Below are 16881 nucleotides of genomic sequence, written 5' to 3' on the forward strand. Positions count from 1 at the left end.
GCCGGTAGCGCTGGGTTTCTATTCCGGGAAGTGCTCTTAGGCCTGAGAGGCACACGGCAAGACTGGACTGGGAGGGGACGCTCAATGTCGAATTCCGAGGTCGACAGCCCCGTGGTGCCTCCGTATCTATACAATACACTGACTTTTACAAACGAATAAGTAGCTAGTCTATCGTGACCTTCAGCTGTGATCCGGGATGGACAATACATGTATTATACATGGCATACAAGCGGTGAACCTGTACAGCCTACTAGCAGGAACCGTCCAAACGCCAGCCATACACAGGTTTCTGGCCCTCAGAAACGACTGATACCCCTCCCGAAGATCCAAGAGACCAGCCAATAAATGGGAACCAGAAGTTTATTCCTCAGAGACATGGACCTCGTGAGGTACGCCCCACGCCAGACAACCCAGGCCACCCAGCCCTTGAGCTCATCGGCCTGGCTCTGATGGATAGCCCTCCAACTGCCCAGATATGTCAGCGTGCCCCAGTTGCGGAACCTGAAAGGCTTTGCCGCAACCGCAGGCGCGCCGCCGGCATTGAGCCGCTTGGCGAGGTGCGTCGCCTGCTGCGAGGCTACCTGCGCCGTCTTGGGCAGCGCGGGCTCGTTCTCCATCACCGCACAGTCGCCTATCACGTAGACGTCCTCTAGGATGCCGGGCGTCTCGTCGCCCTTGGTGACGGTGCGGGCGCGTAGGTACTCGTCTGTGACGATGCCGCCTGTTCTGGCGTTGCGGAGGAGGTGACGTGTTGCCGTGGAGTGGCTGGATGGAGGGTTGGGTCCGGGCGCAAGAAGCTCCTTTGCGGCGAGCTTGGCGATGAGAGGGTTGGCCATGAGCCCGGTGCTCCAGACCACCAAGCCGGCGCCCACTTCTTCGTCGCCGTACTCCTTGATCTTGACCTTGAGGGCGCCGTGGCGGGAGCCGAGCGCGCCGTCAGCGAGCCGCAGCCGTTGCAGATGGTGTTCGGTTTTGACGCGGATGCCTTGCCGCGCGAACGTGTCCATGGCGTACTGCGCCAGCGCCTGGTCAAACATGGGGAGCACTTTGGGGGCGACGTCGTAGACCGTGATGCTGACCAGAGGCATCAAATCGGGGTACAGCGGCGCGAGATCCTCGTGGATCAGGTCGTGCAGCTCGGCGGCGAACTCGATGCCCGTCGGACCGCCGCCGACGATGGCAAAATGCAGGAGCTGCCGCTTGTCGTCGTCGCTGAGACGGTCGGACCCGCGCGGATATGAGCATTGCTCGAATAGTGAGAGCACTCGCAAGCGGATGCGCCGGGCGTCGCCAATGTCTCGGAGGAAATGGGCATGTTCGCGTACGCCTTCGATGCCGAAGGTCTGGCTGTAGGCGCCGCACGCTATGACAAGCTTGTCGTAGCGAATGTCGATCAAGTCGCCCTTGGCCTTCTTCGCCGGTGCCAGCTCGGTCTTCTCTGCGCCGCTTGTTTCGGATGGTGGAGGGGAGGGCGGCGGGACAACTGTCTTGCTTGCTGTTTCTTCGGCCGCGTTCGCCTCGACACGGATCGTCTTGCGGTCAAAATCGATGTCGTCGGCCCAGCCCTGATAAAAGCCAATCTTTCCCGGAAGGCGGCGGACGGGCTCCAAGATGGTGCGGAATTCGAGGGTGCCGACCGACGTGGAGGCAAGTAGCGGCGTGAAGACAAAGTAAGAGCGTGGAGAGATGATCACACGCTCGTACTTGGCCGGGTCGAGCGTCCGAGCGAAGCCGTAGCCTGCCCATCCCGAGCCAAGGATCACGATCCGTTCTTTTTGGCTGTCATTGCCTGGAGAAGGCTGTTAGCACGAGAGCGACTTCACTTGTAACTTTGATCATCGTTCGAGAAACTCAACTCTTCGCAATACTGAAGCATCGCCATGGCGTATGTGATGGGGCCGCTATTTCGGTGCGCCGAGTAAGCCCACGACGGGCTACCCTCGAGTACAGGGACAATGAAGACATCTACGCAGTAGAGCTGGATTCTCTCGCGGAATCACACCAAGCCGCGTTCAGCGATAGCAGCAGTAAGGGCAACCTTCATCCCACCTGAAACCCAAGTAGAGCATAGCAAGCTCTACTTATGCTGGGCCTATGAGAATTGTTAACTTTTTTTTTCGCATTGCTGGACAGATGAGAAGCTGGGCGAGGTCCGGAAACAGCGGGTCATCCCGAGACTGCCCGTGATGTCATGGGGCTCCCGGGCACAGCCAGGGCACCCAGGTCCGGTTCCGCCCGCTTGCACGTGTCATCGATGGTTGATTTTCAAATACGGGACGGGCGGCAGAACGCGATTCTCTCAAAGACAAACCCGACTTTCGGCCTCGGTCATGCATACTTACGGGCAGCTGCTCCCGCTGAGGAGACAAGAAATTGGACCAGGAAGTCGATGAGGCTGAAACTGATGGTTTGCCAAGACATACGCGGCTTGGCACAATGAGGTCCGTGCTTCCACTCGGGAAGCATCGGGACGACCTCGGGAGCCCCGGCGAGCCTTTTGGTTGATACACCATACGGAGTACACCCGTGGACGTGTTCTACAGGGTTTCAGATGGCTACCTCCGTACGGTGGCAGCCCGGTAGGTAGGTAAGGTACCTACGTACTCCGTAGTTATCTCCTCTCAGTTGAGGCTCAGGTCCACCGCTGTTGTACACAGCAATCCACACAATCTGGGCTCGCATCGAACAGAATAAGCCATACAAAAACATCGCTGTCAGCGGGACTACCTAGTACTACTAGTAGTACTCAAGAGAGCTGAGCTAGAAAGTTGAGATTCCCGATGCCAAATACCTCACTTGTTTTATACTACTACTAGGAGTATACTTATGGTAGGCGTTTACACACCTCGATGTTATTCACCATCACGCATGAGGTCGGAAAAGGCCTAGAGCAGTCAGAGAATAGCTATCGCCATGTTGTCCCCTGCTGGGATTTTCCCGAGACCTTTCGATTTCAAGATGTCCACAACGATCTTTGTATCAACGCAGCATAACACCTTCACCAACGTGTTTCGTGGTCATGCCAAAACCACCTTGTCCTACTTCGTATGGGTCCCAAGAACGGCTTAGCATTCAACATTCCTCTCACAGGATTCAGATTGGGCAGCCACGAAGTAGGTCCGCCAGTGTGCTCTGTCGGTCTGGTCAACCGGCCCTAATTAAGATCTTAGTTTTTTGGGGGCCGGTACCTGATCGAAGGAGACTGACCATGAATGGAAATGAATTACTGTGTAAGAAGGACGGATAATATGGAAGGACTGGGGCCACAGCCCTTTCCTTAGAAGGCGGGAGGCGTGCCCGGGCCTCCGATCAGGTGCTTACGAACTTCCTTAGGCGACACGCTGCGAAGGCGTCTGTCGCTACAAAACCTACACAGTAGTAAGCTTCTTTTCCCATCCCGAGGCCCCGAGTTTCGGCTCTCGAAACTCAGAAAGCGGGCGATTTGTCTGTGCGCTCATCTCAGCTTTGTTGGAATCTCTTGCTCCGAGTTCAGTTGCCTGGTCGAAGGAGTTGCATTGTTGCATGAAATCTGCTGCAAGTCGGCCATCGTCCCCGCCCTTGCATTGCACGTCGAAGCAGGTAATCGCCGTCCTGCTGCTGTTGATTGGCCCAGACCAGATATGACCGGGGCTGGACTGCAGGAAATGGGGCACGGCAGACCAGGGAAGTGTTGGCCTGGAGAGCCTGGCTCAGTCGTGGGAGTTTCACAGAGCGGGCAGGAGCGGTTCGTTGCCGAGCGTTACCATAGCAACGCGCCCTGGGTGCGCAGGACGGGTGACGGCCCTTGTTTACTTTGCTGGGCCAATCAGGAACAGTAGCATCGCATCTTGAGAAGGCCGGGAGGTCCCTTAAACACCACAATCCAGATTCCTCCAGCTGCGTAGCAGTTGTTGAAACTCACCTCCCCTTTTTCTTGCTGACCATTGTCGGTGTGTGGTTACAGCTCCGCGGTCGAGGTCTACGTTCCCTTGGTCTCGCAACCCCGCGCGCCAGCATCCTCTGCGACGGGCACATCTCGGCTTCACTTTCCCCCACGATTGCGCCGCCCGCCGTCTGATAATTTTATTGCCTGCAGCTCTTTTGCGCCGCTCCCGTGTGTTTTTTTTTTTCTTGCAACGGCGCGCTTGCGCATTGGCTATCGCAAACGCCAGCAATACTGAACAGAGAGCAAGCAAACCCCCGCTGCTCGGTTGAGGAGCATGAAATCCGACGACCCAGTATGTAGTCGCAAACGGCACTCCAAACCGCCAGTTTGCCGACATTGCTTCTAACCTTAACTGTGTACCTTAGGTGCAGCCTTTGCGCCTCTCCAAGAGCAACACCATGCCTTCGCCAGCAAAGGCCGGCAGCGCGATCCCGCGCCCGCTCTCTGAGATCTCCCCAACGGAGAAGCGACGGAATTCGCCAAGCTGGAACCAAACCACTAAGGTGGGACAATTTCGTGCCCGTTTGTCGCTCGATTTTTTGCAGACTACTAATTGATTGTTTTGCCCGGCCTATTAGAAACTGGCACTCACGGACTCGTCTCCATTCCAGTCGTCGCCCTTGGAAAGCAGCACCACTTCCCCGCGCCTTTTCTGGCAGAATCGCAGCTTTAACTCGGAAAACAGCCTGGGATCACCGTCTCCCTCTCGGCGCTCCTCCATCGAGCGCTTGCAGAAGGCCTCGCGCGTCAAGAATAGCAATATCCTGGCCCTCGAGCAGAAGCAGGAATACGACCCGACCCGGGTGCCCCACATCGAGCGCCCTCTGGCCAAAGTCCAGGGCAACGCTTTTGGTGGCAGTGGCGTCGCCGGCCTTCGCTCCGAGAAGCAGCCGTTCGGCCACCAGAGAAGCGAGAGTAATACGAGCATCCTTCCCCCGAGCCCCACCAAGACTGTTGTCCCCTCTTCACTGAGCTCCCCAGTGCGGCCGACAACGCCGAGCAAGGATCAGCCGTCGCCGATGAAGTCCTCGCTGTCGAGCCGCTTCAAGAGCAGCTTCGACCCGGAGACCGGGACCTGGTCCGAGACGTCGGGCGACGAGCGCAACCTCCCAGAGGGCAAGTCGCTCCACCGACATCAGAAGAGTGTCACGTTCGACGCAGCTCCTCCTCAGGTCAACGAGTACGAGATGGCCACCCCCGACCTCTCGTCCATTGGGAGCAACTCGAGGGAAGGCAGCTACGACTCCGAGGAAGAAGACGACGAAGACGATGAGCACTACATGACGTATGGCAGCGTCGACCCGGATGATAGCTTTGACGCTTCGCTCGAGGATACCGACAAGACCCCGGTCGTGGGCCCGGATGACTGGCGGCAGGGGAGCCATGACGACCCCTTCGAGAGGAGCCCCATGCCCGACGAACTGCCGCCCGTCCAGAAGCCGCTGCACCGTCGCACCGACTCGTCCAACTCGAACGGCGAGAGTCGGCCATTGCCCCCGCTCCCGGGTATGGGCCAGGCGAGAAGCTTGCCGTCGCCGCCGCCGGCATCTAGCCCCAGCGCCGAGGCTAATAGCATTGGCAACGGCCGGATGCCTCTCGAAGAGCGCCTAAGGCTCATGATGCTGTCCGACGACGGGAAGTCCGCCGCTGAGCAGCAACGCGAACGCCGCATGAGGCGTGCTCACGCGCGCGAGCGGTCCCAGAGTCAGACGCCCGAGCGCGAGAGCCGGAGTCCCAGCGCCCAGCCTCACTCGGACTACGAAGAGGAAGAAGGAGATACCGTCGGAGAGCTGTCGGGCCTTGAGGAGTACCAGCTCCCTCCGCGCATCTCGCGCGAGTCGATCCTACGTCGTGTCAACGGCAACAAGCTGTTTGACCGTGAGTCGGACTACCGCTTCTCGTCGCCTGCCGCTCCCTCGTCTTCTGAGCAGCCCTTTGCATATGATCCCGATGTGCCGATTCCTAGCACCGAAGACTCGATGATGATGTACGAGGACTCCGATGAGGGGAGCGTCATCATCAAGCGGGACAGCGAGGATCATGAGGCCAAGGAGTACGATGTTGATTCGATCGCCGACATGTACCAGCGCTCAGAGACAGTGGACGGCGATGAGGAAGCCGACGAAAAGAGGCAGTCTGACGATGACAGTGCGAGCCAGTATTCTAACGATGATACTGACGATGATGAGGATCATGATGATGGGCCTCAGAGCAACAAGGAGGAAGACGGCGCGGATGACCACGCTCCTACTCCGCGGGTAGCTTCTGCGGCCGATGAGGCGGCTGTGGCCACCCAAGAAACCGAGGCGCCCACGTCGCCGGAGCTGCCGGACAGACCTGAGGAGAGCGACTTCTCCAAGAGCTTCGAGTCCTGCATTCTCGCCCCCAAGCCTGAGGAACCAGAAGCTGTCCCAGAGCCAGAGAAGGCGAGCACGGCGGACGCTCAGGCTGACCTGCAGCGGCCCTTCACACCGCAGGAACAGCTTACAAGGTCGCTCACCAAACCTGAGTATGATGGATCCGGGTGGGGCGAGCCTGAAGACGAGTTCAACGAGCCGGGCACTCCCGAGTCCGTCATCCACCATCCCATTCCCGACAGCGAGGACGAGGCGGCGCGGCAGTCTCCCGCCATCCCGGAGCAGCTGGCCACCATCAAATCAGCATCCGGCTCCAAGCTGAAGACGCGGCCGTCGGCAACCCCATCCGATCTTGCTGCCATGCGGGAGGCTCGCCGTCAGGTCAGCCGCGAGGTGCCCGACATCCCGCCCATCCCCGAACGGCACCGCAGCCGCATCGCGCGCGACAAGGACGCCGAACTCGGCCAGACGAGCAGCGACTTCCTCGAACGTCATCCTAGCTTTAAGAAACGCAGTCTGACACTGGATCTGGACCTCGGCCTCAGCCTGGACCAAGACTTTGACCGGGTTATTGAAGCACAAAAGGTTGCGTTCCACCAATTTTCTTCTCTTCCGCTCTCTGCAACTGCAATTGCAACTTCAGCCACTCTGCCCCCAGATGACCGGAGACGTATGCAGGAAGCGATGCAGCTCAAAGCACATTCAGACAACTTGGGTACTAACGTTTATTTACGCAAACAGCGCGGCTATCTGATGCGACAGAATACGAAGGTTGTTACGGCCAGCGACAAGGACCTTGTCGATGATGCCCGTGCTTGCCGATCGGCAGGCAATTCTCCCGTGAAGCAGACGCGTCCGCAGTCCTGGACCGTCGAGCCCTGGAGCGGCGTGAGGAAACGGAGTCTCCGGGCGAGAGTCCCGGTGGCAGGGCCGGCTCCGCCCTTGCCCGGGCAAGAGAGCAATGCCGTGGCGCCAAGTCAGCTTAAGGAAGAGGACGTGGGCGTGGAGATGGCGACCGAGGACAGCGGCGAGAGAGGTAGGCTCTTCGTTAAAGTGATGGGAGTCAAGGACCTCGATCTGCCGATCCCGAAGAGTAAGACCACACAACCCGATCCCGATTGTGTGTTCAAATAGCATCCTAGCTAACGATGACGATCACAGACGAACGGACATGGTTCAGCCTGACACTGGACAACGGAGTGCACTGCGTGACAACCGCTTGGCTGGAGCTTGCACGCAACGCGCCCATCGGGCAGGAATTCGAGTTGGTTGTGCCCAACGACCTCGAGTTCCAACTTACCCTCAACGTCAAACTGGAGAAGCCGGCGCCTACGCCCGTCAGCAGCAAGAAGGCGCTGCCCTCCCCGACCAAAGCCAGCAAGCCCAAGACGTCCACCTTCAGCCGCGTCTTCGCCTCGCCCAAGAAGCGCAGGGAAATGGAGCTCCGTCAAAAGCAGCAAGAGGAAGAGGAGCGGGCGCTGGCCGCTCAGCGCGAGGCGCAGGCGCGCCAACTCATGAAGGCCGCTCAACAGCCCACCGCCTGGGATCTGCTCAGCCCGCTGGCCGCCGAGGACGGCAGCTTCGCGCGCGCCTACGTCTGTCTCAAGGAGCACGAGCCGCGCTGCTTTGGCCGGCCGTACCAGGTCGAGGTAGCCGCGTTCAACGAGTGGGCGACGGAGGATGCCGGCTTCGCGTCCAGCGTCAAGAGCAAGCGCGGCACTGCGGGCGGCGCCGGCGGCGTGATCCGTCGCGCGCCGTACAAGATCGGCAAGCTGGAGCTGCAGCTGCTGTTTGTGCCGCGGCCGAAGGGGGCTACCGACGAGGACATGCCCAAGAGCATGAACTCGTGCATCAGGGAGATGAAGGCCGCCGAGGAGAGGCTCGCCCGCAGCTGGGAGGGCCATCTCAGCCAGCAGGGCGGTGATTGCCCTTACTGGCGGCGTCGCTATTTCAAGCTCGTCGGCACCAAGCTGACGGCCTACCACGAGGCCACGCGGCAGCCACGCGCCACCATCAACCTGGCCAACGCCAAGCGCCTCATCGACGACCGGCGCACGCTCGTTGAGAAGGAGACAACGGGCAAGAACGGCAGGCGCCGTCGCTCAGCCTTCGCCGAGGAGGAAGAGGGCTACATGTTTGTCGAGGAGGGCTTCCGCATCCGCTTCAACAACGGCGAGCTGATCGACTTCTATGCCGACTCGACCGCCGACAAGGAAGGCTGGATGAAGGTCCTGGGCGAGGTCATCGGGCGCGATAGCCTCAGCTCGGTCGACGGTGGGGACGACTTCACCACGACCGGATCGAGCAGGATGAAGGGCAAGTGGTGTGAGTTGGTGCTGAAGCGGGAAGAGGCCCTGAAGAAGAGGGCCGAGGGACGGAGGGTGCACTCCCGGACGAAGAGCATGTATGTCTGATGGGGTGGCGCCTGCTGTTGGGGATGCTTTCCTATTGCCACGACGGGATGATGATGTGGGACGCGGGAGATGAAGATGTTCATTATGTCGGGGCGCTAGGATGGGGATAATCATGTAGGAGTTTCCGGAGGGGTATGATGAAGAGGAATGGGGAGATCAGGGTTGAGGGTGGAAAGGGGCGGATGGATGATGGGTTTTTGTGGATGGAAGCATATTGGGCACATGAGGTTCGGCTGGTTTGACCATCCAACCTCTCCCTCCCTTGATGGTCCTTTTCTATTTCGCTCCATCTTTTCTTCTCCTCTCGCCACTTCTCGACAGACGGTGGCTCGTCCTGTCGCCACATTCTGCATATTTTTCTCTTTGTCCGTCTAGCAAGCGTCTTTCGCGTTGTCCGTATGTCTGGCGGGGAGTTGTTGGGTTGTCATAATTTTCAGTTCATTTCGCTGACTCTTACTCCCTACTACTCCCTTGGGGTAGATCAAGAGAAAGGCAGAAAATGCTCGAGCTGGCTTGACTAATACCAAGGAGGTCCGATGAGTCGGCGGCTCCGAGGGTTGAGCAACATGCTTCATTTGTGTATTGAGTTCTGTACTAGGCTTGTAGACCATGCAGTTGCAGTTGCAGGATCAGCCTGGCATTTCTGAGAGAATTCAAGTGAAATGTAGTATACTAGTATCCCATGGAAGGTGGTGCGATGTGATCTGGCAAGGCACGCGGACCTCGATGCAGTCTTCTCCACCCTCACAACAGCATGGTGTGAAAGAAGGGCGGCTGACATTTTTTCTACAGCTGTTTCTACAAATCTATTCAATTTTCCTGGCGCCGGTTCCATTCGACACATTCGGCCAAGGTGACGCCGCTCCCGCCGAAGCAGTCGAGAGCGCTGCCGATTGTCAAGTCGACTTTGCCGCCGCTCAGTTGCTTCACCTTTTCCAAGTCCTCCAGGCTACGCCCTCCGCCGGCATAGGTCACTGGGATGCTGCACCACTGCGCCAGCTTCTCCACCAGCTTCTCATCAATGCCCTTCTGCAGCCCCTCATTGTCGGCTGCGTGGATGAGGAACTCGGAGCAATAAGGTTCAAGGCGTTTGATTGAATCTGTGTTGCAAGGTTAGTTAGAAAAGTAAGTCATTAAATCGGGCGTGCAACAACAACAGCCATGAGCAGATCGAATCTCAACGGGATGGTTTACCTTCACACACTTCCATGTCGGTTATAGTCTGCCACTTGTCCATGGCCACGAACCACCTGTCCCCGCCGCCGTGCCGCCGGCAGCTGAGATCTATCACCAGCTTACTCTTGTCGCCATCTATTGCGGCGAGGACTGCGTCAAGCCGGGATTGGGAGAAAGTGCCGTTGGGGAAGAGGAAGGAGGTGATGATAACCTTTTTGATTCAACGGGGAAATTGGTTAATGAACCGTTCTTCTGCCGGGAAGGCGACATGACATGTAAAACAAACCTTCTCGGCACCGGCTCCTATCCACTCTTTCGCATTGGAATCGTTGATGCCGCCACCGACCTGTAATCCGCCTGGCCAGGCCGCTAGCGACTCCCGCGCAGCATCCTGGTTGCCGGGGCCAAGCATGATGACATGCGCACCGGTAAGCGCATTGTCGCGGTAGAGCCGGGCGAAGTGAGCCGGCGGGTGGGGAGAGACAAAGTTGGTCTGCAGGGAGGCAGTCTTGCTGTCTAGTGTCCCGCCCACAATCTGCTTGACCTGCCCTGCATGGAGGTCGATGCAGGGGCGGAACCGGGTCATCTGAGGGGAATCGTCGAGGCCAATGGGAGGCTGGGCGAGTGACGTGAGCTCTCAAAAGGATACAGTCCTGGTCTCGGCAAGAATCAAACTTAGGTATGTCCCTTACGGATGCCACCAGGGACTTCTCACAAATAATAAGGGGCACCTCCTTTATCGATTTCCTTGTTTACAGGACTCGACGCTGTATGGTTGGCGGGGTAAAAGCAGCTTGCATCTCAGTCTTGGAGGGGCCCTGCTTGGCAGCTGATAAGATAAGCCCGGACATTTCACGGTATTGAATCGTACCGTACCGTACAATCATCTGACTGTCAATTTTTGGCGGAGCTTACACTAACTGTCGGGGAACACCCACCCGATTACCGAGCAATTCTTCACAATGCCCAGCTTGTTAGGGAAGCGCAAGGCGCGGCCAGTGGAAGAGGAGTCAGAGACATCCGTGGACGCCCAAGAGATCCTCAAGCGGCACTTCGAGGCGCGCTTCAAGCCACTTGCCATCGCCGCCGCCCACGCCGCACCAAGAAGGCCAGCCAACGATCCTGGGACTGACGACAGTGACGGCAGCCAGGATGATGACGACAGCGATGCCGACGCGGGAGAGTCCGATTCGGAGTGGAGCGGTATTTCGGACAGTGGAAATACAGACGAGGATGAGGATGGTATGTTTGTCCCGTTGCCTTGCGCCTGCGGCACAACCAGGCCGAATTGACAAGACGGGGACAGACACGGAAACGCCCGTGATCGAGGTAGTTGACCATACATCCGAGGCATCCGCCGCCGCAATCGCGAAGATGAGCAAGCAAGAACTCAAAGCCTACCTCGTAAGACTGTCCCATCTCATCCCGCTGCTACCATTTTTACCCACCGGCGAAGTTGCTAACGGACCGGCCCCAGTCTTCTCGGCCACCCGACCCCAGCAGGCCAGCGGCGCAGGCGACGGCCAGTGCCAAAAAGGCGCCATCTGACCAGGACCAACCCGAAGACAGCGCCGCTTTCCTGGCCAACGACCTCGCCCTGCAGCGGCTTATCGCCGAGTCCCACATCCTGTCGGCGGCCGGTGCCAACCCCTCCCACTGGCAGTCGGAGCACGCCGCTGGCACTGCCGCCAATATGCGTGCCTTCGCGGCCGGCCGCACGGCTCGCAAAACCACCGACATGCGTGTGCAGGCACTGGGGGCCAAGGAGAGCGTCCTAGCTCAGGCAAAGATGCCCATGTCTATGCGCAAGGGTATCGTGAGTGCCGCTGCAGAAAGAGAGGCGAAGAGGAGGAGAGAGGCGCGCGAGAACGGAATCATTCTCGAGAGGGAGGGGAAGAAAGCCACGCCGAAGAAGAGAGGGAGGGGAGACAGACCGGTCGATCTGCCGGCCGTGGGGAAGATGAGAGGGGCCGAGTTGAGAGTCAGCGCCAGAGAGGCACGGGCGATCGCTGCTTCGGTGAGGGGACCGGTTGGGAAAGGGAAGGGGAGGCGGAGGAGATGATATCTCCTGCCTGATCCCTGCCGGCGCAGCGTGCAAGCAAGCAGGTCCACTACCTACTCTATCTGCTGGGCTTCCTCCGCGCGATTTGGGCTCTCCGGGCCGTTGTGCCTCAAGGAGCACCATCGCCTTGTCCTTTTGAGGGACTGCGATCAAACCCATCCGGTATTTATCCCCTAATCTTATTGTTCCCAGATCTGGGAAACCGCAAGCTCGGAGACCTGGCCTGCCAATCGACCCGGCAAACAAGCTTTTCGTGACGGGGGGAATGAAATGTCATGATCTCGCACCGCCCGAGTCCACCCCATCGGACCGGTTTCAGCTATGACTGGCCCGCCTCGAGGTCTGCCAACCATTCCAGTTGGGGGCCAGGCTACAGAGACAGCCAGCCTCTCGGACTTCCCAGTGGCCAAGTTAAGACGATGAAGTGCATACATCTACTTCCGCCACGGCAAACTAGCTCCGGCCACGCCTCCAGAGAGGGCTATTCACCCCGCTTAGCAACTGGTACTGTGGAAGTCTGGTAGAAGCCAAGGTGGGTCCCTCTCGAGCTCCGTTAGGAGACCACTGACCACGGGGAGGTAACGCGTCTTGTCGCTGAGGCATATGCAACACGAAAGCGTATAATCATCAGAGAGTGTAGTACGTTAACGTGGTTGTCATCGCATATTTATCATGTAACTAGGTAGTATGTGTATGTGTATCGACCTACTTTGTGTGTAAATAGATGTTGAGGGTATGAAGCGCAAACAAACGATAACACCAGCAGTCAGTCTCCGAGTTGAACAGCTCGAGTCCCAGCTGGGTGGTTCGACCACCCGGGCGGCTGGGCCGGCCTTTCCCGACCGCATGGCGGCGCAGAGCAAATGTGACCCCGGGCGACCACAAAGTGCGGCCTTTACAAACATTGATTGCTTGGCCTGTGGTATCGGCAGTAGTATCGTACAGTATGCGTCTGTCTATCTAAACGGTATGGATGCCCATCATGATACGTGTAGTAGATAGGTACCCGACAGTACATTACATTTGCATGCTGCTAGTTACACCGTTGTGCAGGCATACACTCCAGCCCGGGATCTACAGTCAATTGGGTTGATCAGATGCAGATGTTTGGTCTGCCTTAGATACATCAGCTGTACGGGAGGACGAGCTAGTCGCGAAGGAGAATTTACGGGGAACACATGAGATCATAAAGGATGGTTATCAACGCTCATGAGATGCAGCGGGAAATGGCCTTCATTGTACGGCAATGCAATGATGTTCTCCCATTTAGCTGAATAAACGCAGAATGAGCAGCCATGGAGAAATCTCAAGGAGGAAATCTGCGCTTGCGGCTTGACGCCAAGGTCTACGAAGGATGAGCAGGGTTGAACAAGCAAGCGACTTATGTCTGGTGCAAGTCAAATTAAATTTATGCAAAGACATTTCCTTCAAAGCGTCAATTCACCTCGTCACCTGGTATCTCACTTCCCGGCATGCCAGCAACTAGAAGCGGCTGTCGTGCGCTTGCCATCCAAAAGGGAAAAGGAGAAAATGAAGAAAAGGCTATATATACAGAGATGCTCGCATGCCTTCTCCTCCCCCAATCCACCGCGATCCGCGCTTCCTCGTTCCGAGGAACCCGCAGAACAGGATAGGAACCTGGAAATGCGACGACTCTTAGAATACCCCGTATGGAAACTTCCCAAGCGCTCGTAAAAAAAATGATATGGCATAAAAGGTCCATCTCCAAAGGCCCAACCGCCCCAATTGCAGGAGAGCACTTCGCCCCGCGTCCATCTCTATCGTGAACCAGCTTTTCCAAAACACTGAAATGCTCACAGAAGACGAAAATCCAGCACCACAAGAGGATATGCCGTAGGACAAATGAAAATGAGGATATCACCACTGCCATCCCAAATCGTCCTCTTCGAAGTAGAGACCACCCCCAAGACGCTGAACCAGAAAAGGGCCCAGCTAACCACATAGCCGCGGGAGTGATAAGCCATGGGGGTAGCGTTGCATTCCCTCATGGGCGTCTCCGGGAGATATCATCATGCCATCCCGCCGGTGTTGATGGCATGCGGTTGGCTAATGGTCATCGGCATGCTCAGAGTCTGCAGGCTGTTGAACGTTTGTGTATGCGACAGACTCGTTGGAATCGCAGGCGTCCCGCCGGCGGAGACCGAAGGGTTGCTGTTGCCGTGAACGGCAGCGTCGAGCGAACCAGTAACATAGCCATTCTCGGATGTCGGAGAAGCCTCCTCGACAGAGTTATCCTCGCCAGAGTACTGCTCTTCCTCCGAGTTGAAGTTGCCCTCGGCGCCATCATTGCGGTCATGTGTACGCTTGTGCCTGCAGAGGGGCAGCTTGTTAGTCCCTGTCCCATACACCTAAGACGCTGAGCCGGCAGGCTTGAATGTTTGCTGTGGAGGGCTGCTGTGTCGTGACTCTTGGCGATCTCATAGGCTTGGAGTGCTTCGCTCCGAATGTGCCACTTGCGCCACATACTGCCCACCTTCCCAATTGTCGACTGACAAAGGAAACGATACACCAAGGAAATGAGGGGGGCATACTGTGCTAGGTTGTCTGATCTGGAGAATCCCTTGTTGCAATAAGGGCAGGTGTAGGGTCTTTCCTGTGTATGTGTTCTCACATGTCTGGACGCAATGGTTAGATCCGCAGCAGGAGGCTCATGCTGACAAATGAAACTGTTCACAAATGGAATGATGTGCAGTCTTACCGCTTCAAGTGCTCAAGCCTCTTGAACATACGGCCGCATGAGGGAATGGGGCAGGAATGGGATTTCTGGGGATAGGGACCCAGCTCGACGGTTGCAGAGCGGGCTTTGCGTACCACGTGCGGACCGTGCATCATTGACCGTTGCTGCTCGCTCAGTTCGTCGCCCGTGAGTGGAGAGAAGTCGTGTTGCTGGAGCGCCATAGGATTGAGAGCGGGACTGCCCTCAACGGTCGAGAGCGGAGTACCATGGCGAGACAAGTCCACGACCTCCCTGTGCTGCTGGCTGCCCATCGGCATCCCCGAGTTGCTATATGTGAGGCCCGGTGGTGATGTCTCCGCGGACTCCTCGCCTTCGGCAACGGGACCTACTGACGCGGATACTGATCTCCGGAGATCTGAGGGTCGGTGGGTCGCAGAGGTAGCCGCAGCCATCGCCGAGGTAGTGGCCGACAAGGATGGAGGGATGGAGGAACGCCGCCTTCGCTGCTTGTATGTCGGAGATCCTTCGATGACGGAGTAGACATTGTTAGAGCCGTAAGCTCTCGAGAACGAGGGAGCAGCCAGGTTTGATGGCGGGAGCTGCATCATGCCGTTGAGGGCGCCGACAGGCGTAAGGTCCGGGATAGCGCTGTACAAGCCCGTCTCCTCGTTGGCGATGTAGGCAGGCTCTCCTGCTATGGCGAGAGCCTGCTGGGGAGGCGTCAGAGGTTCGAACGAGATACCGCGCTGGCTGTACTCATCATAATGGGACGAGACAAACGATGGTGCGGGCGAATATTCAAGTGCGAAAGCGGGCATTGACGTGTGTCGCTGGTGCGTCGGGCCGATCGGAACTCCATTCTGATTGTACTGAACACGCGAGTAATCAGGCTCCCGCTTGATCACCGGTTGAGGTTGAGCCATGGTCGGCGCCATCGACATCGACCCGCCGTACTGCGCCATGGCGTCCATCCCATCCGCTAAAGGGGCCATTGACTGGGGGATCATCATCTGGGGAGGAGGCATTGGGTCCATCGCCGGCATTACCGGAGACGGGGCTTGAGGTTGGGAAAACGCAACTTGCTGCGCCGCGTTAAATGCTGAAGTGTTCGCTTGTTGGGCTTTTGTGAGCTGCTCGTACAGCGACTGCGACGAATCGTACTGAAACGAGAGGGCGGGCTCGCTGACAGCGACCGTTGTTGCCTCCTGACCCATCTTCTCCCGCTTCAGATCTCTCTCGAGGGCGTCCAAGAAGAGCCTGTCGTGCGGAACGCTGTACCAATAGAAGACCTTCTGCTTCTTCTGCGTCCGAATGCAGTTGTTCTTGTAAAGGAAGTCAAGAAACGGGCTCTTAGGTTCCTCCAGCGACGCGTCGGTGCCCGATTTCAGATTCCGCAAATCCGAGAAAATGCCTTCCTCGAACTTCTTTGAATTCCTCACGGGACGCCCAAAAGCCTGGAAACGGAACGAGAGACATCTAACGATGTCCGTGCCGGAGATATGGAACAGATTGTTCCATAGCACGCACGATACATACTCGCCAGTCGGAAGAAGAAACCGCCGAATGTATTGATCGGGTGACCAGTCAACTGGCGCCGAAATGAGAAAATATTTGACTGCAGGTGGTGTTAGCAAAACATCAGATTACCCTCACTGTTGACTTCCGACGTGCAAGACACTCACGATTGTCAACCTGCTGCAGAGCTACCTGAGCATCTTGAGGAAGGGATTGCTGAGCCTCAGTGCTCAGCATGAACGTCTCTGGCTTCTGCTGTTGTGCGGCCATAGCTGCACCCTGTGGGTACATGTTGTGGGAGGAAGGGAGAGGTCAAGTCGCAAAGGCGCGACGGCTTTCTCGTCGTGAGGATGTCGAACCAGGCTCACAGGCAGGAGCAAAGGCCACGGGCCCGCTCTGAAACTCAACTCAGTTGAGGCAACCTTGGAGCCCAGCAAGGTGGGAAGACGAGAAAGATGATTCCCAAGCGCTTCGGAGGTTCGTAGATCAGATCGCGACGTGTTCTCAGGCGCTGCCTGCGAACGAATACCGATGTGTACTTTTAAGTGAGATGTCGAGGGGTTCCGAGGCCAGCCCGTGACATAGGAAAAAATTTGCACAACGGTCTAATTCCCAACAATTGTCCCCGGCGGATGGAAGGGATTATCGGTCGGCTCGCGAGAATGACCGCGCGGTCGGGTGTAAGCTTTATCGGAATCGGGACGGCGATTGCGCTCTCGGCGGGTGCTTCGACC

General features: G+C 57.5%; 5 protein-coding genes across 5 annotated transcripts; 2 read left to right on the forward strand and 3 right to left on the reverse strand.

Moving 5' to 3' along the window:
* Nucleotides 1-30: 30 nt before the first annotated feature.
* Nucleotides 31-2077, reverse strand: B0T15DRAFT_294762 (pyridine nucleotide-disulfide oxidoreductase-domain-containing protein). Its single transcript, XM_062863748.1, has 2 exons — nt 1857-2077; nt 31-1789 (listed from the first exon to the last, which is right to left on the reverse strand). Exons 1-2 carry the CDS (start codon nt 1963-1965, stop codon nt 297-299), a joined length of 1602 nt encoding a protein of 533 aa, XP_062717940.1. The 5' UTR covers nt 1966-2077; the 3' UTR covers nt 31-296.
* Nucleotides 2078-4015: 1938 nt separating this feature from the next.
* B0T15DRAFT_294832 (cell division protein anillin-domain-containing protein) lies at nt 4016-8737 on the forward strand. The gene is made up of 5 exons (XM_062863749.1): nt 4016-4217; nt 4291-4428; nt 4504-6867; nt 7024-7375; nt 7444-8737. Exons 1-5 carry the CDS (start codon nt 4200-4202, stop codon nt 8694-8696), a joined length of 4125 nt encoding a protein of 1374 aa, XP_062717941.1. The 5' UTR covers nt 4016-4199; the 3' UTR covers nt 8697-8737.
* A 769-nt stretch (nt 8738-9506) lies between these two features.
* On the reverse strand, nt 9507-10458 carry B0T15DRAFT_487388 (uncharacterized protein; the record flags this gene model as incomplete). The annotated part of the gene is made up of 3 exons (XM_062866431.1): nt 9507-9796; nt 9891-10083; nt 10159-10458. The coding sequence occupies 3 exons, from the start codon at nt 10456-10458 to the stop codon at nt 9507-9509; spliced, it is 783 nt and encodes a 260-aa protein (XP_062717942.1).
* A 188-nt stretch (nt 10459-10646) lies between these two features.
* B0T15DRAFT_294836 (uncharacterized protein) lies at nt 10647-12024 on the forward strand. Its single transcript, XM_062863750.1, has 3 exons — nt 10647-11114; nt 11179-11276; nt 11350-12024. Exons 1-3 carry the CDS (start codon nt 10835-10837, stop codon nt 11932-11934), a joined length of 963 nt encoding a protein of 320 aa, XP_062717943.1. The 5' UTR covers nt 10647-10834; the 3' UTR covers nt 11935-12024.
* Nucleotides 12025-14581: 2557 nt separating this feature from the next.
* Nucleotides 14582-16680, reverse strand: B0T15DRAFT_294970 (STE like transcription factor). Its single transcript, XM_062863751.1, has 2 exons — nt 16315-16680; nt 14582-16247 (listed from the first exon to the last, which is right to left on the reverse strand). Exons 1-2 carry the CDS (start codon nt 16436-16438, stop codon nt 14650-14652), a joined length of 1722 nt encoding a protein of 573 aa, XP_062717944.1. The 5' UTR covers nt 16439-16680; the 3' UTR covers nt 14582-14649.
* Between the last annotated feature and the right edge of the window lie 201 nt (nt 16681-16881).

The sequence above is a fragment of the Chaetomium strumarium genome (assembly GCF_033439665.1).
Source record: "Chaetomium strumarium strain CBS 333.67 chromosome Unknown B0T15scaffold_7, whole genome shotgun sequence".
In the NCBI taxonomy this organism is placed as follows: domain Eukaryota; kingdom Fungi; phylum Ascomycota; class Sordariomycetes; order Sordariales; family Chaetomiaceae; genus Chaetomium; species Chaetomium strumarium.

Coding starts and splice junctions, on each gene's coding strand:
- B0T15DRAFT_294762 (XM_062863748.1), bottom strand. CDS start 1,965: ATGTCTTCATTGTCCCTGTACTCGAGGGTAGCCCGTCGTGGGCTTACT. Junction 1,790..1,856: donor ATGCTTCAGTATTGCGAAGA/GTTGAGTTTCTC, acceptor AGCCTTCTCCAG/GCAATGACAGCCAAAAAGAA.
- B0T15DRAFT_294832 (XM_062863749.1), top strand. Junction 4,429..4,503: donor GCTGGAACCAAACCACTAAG/GTGGGACAATTT, acceptor CCGGCCTATTAG/AAACTGGCACTCACGGACTC. Junction 7,376..7,443: donor CGATCTGCCGATCCCGAAGA/GTAAGACCACAC, acceptor TGACGATCACAG/ACGAACGGACATGGTTCAGC.
- B0T15DRAFT_294836 (XM_062863750.1), top strand. CDS start 10,835: ATGCCCAGCTTGTTAGGGAAGCGCAAGGCGCGGCCAGTGGAAGAGGAG. Junction 11,115..11,178: donor TACAGACGAGGATGAGGATG/GTATGTTTGTCC, acceptor AGACGGGGACAG/ACACGGAAACGCCCGTGATC. Junction 11,277..11,349: donor AAGAACTCAAAGCCTACCTC/GTAAGACTGTCC, acceptor GACCGGCCCCAG/TCTTCTCGGCCACCCGACCC.
- B0T15DRAFT_294970 (XM_062863751.1), bottom strand. CDS start 16,438: ATGTACCCACAGGGTGCAGCTATGGCCGCACAACAGCAGAAGCCAGAG. Junction 16,248..16,314: donor TCTGCAGCAGGTTGACAATC/GTGAGTGTCTTG, acceptor CACCACCTGCAG/TCAAATATTTTCTCATTTCG.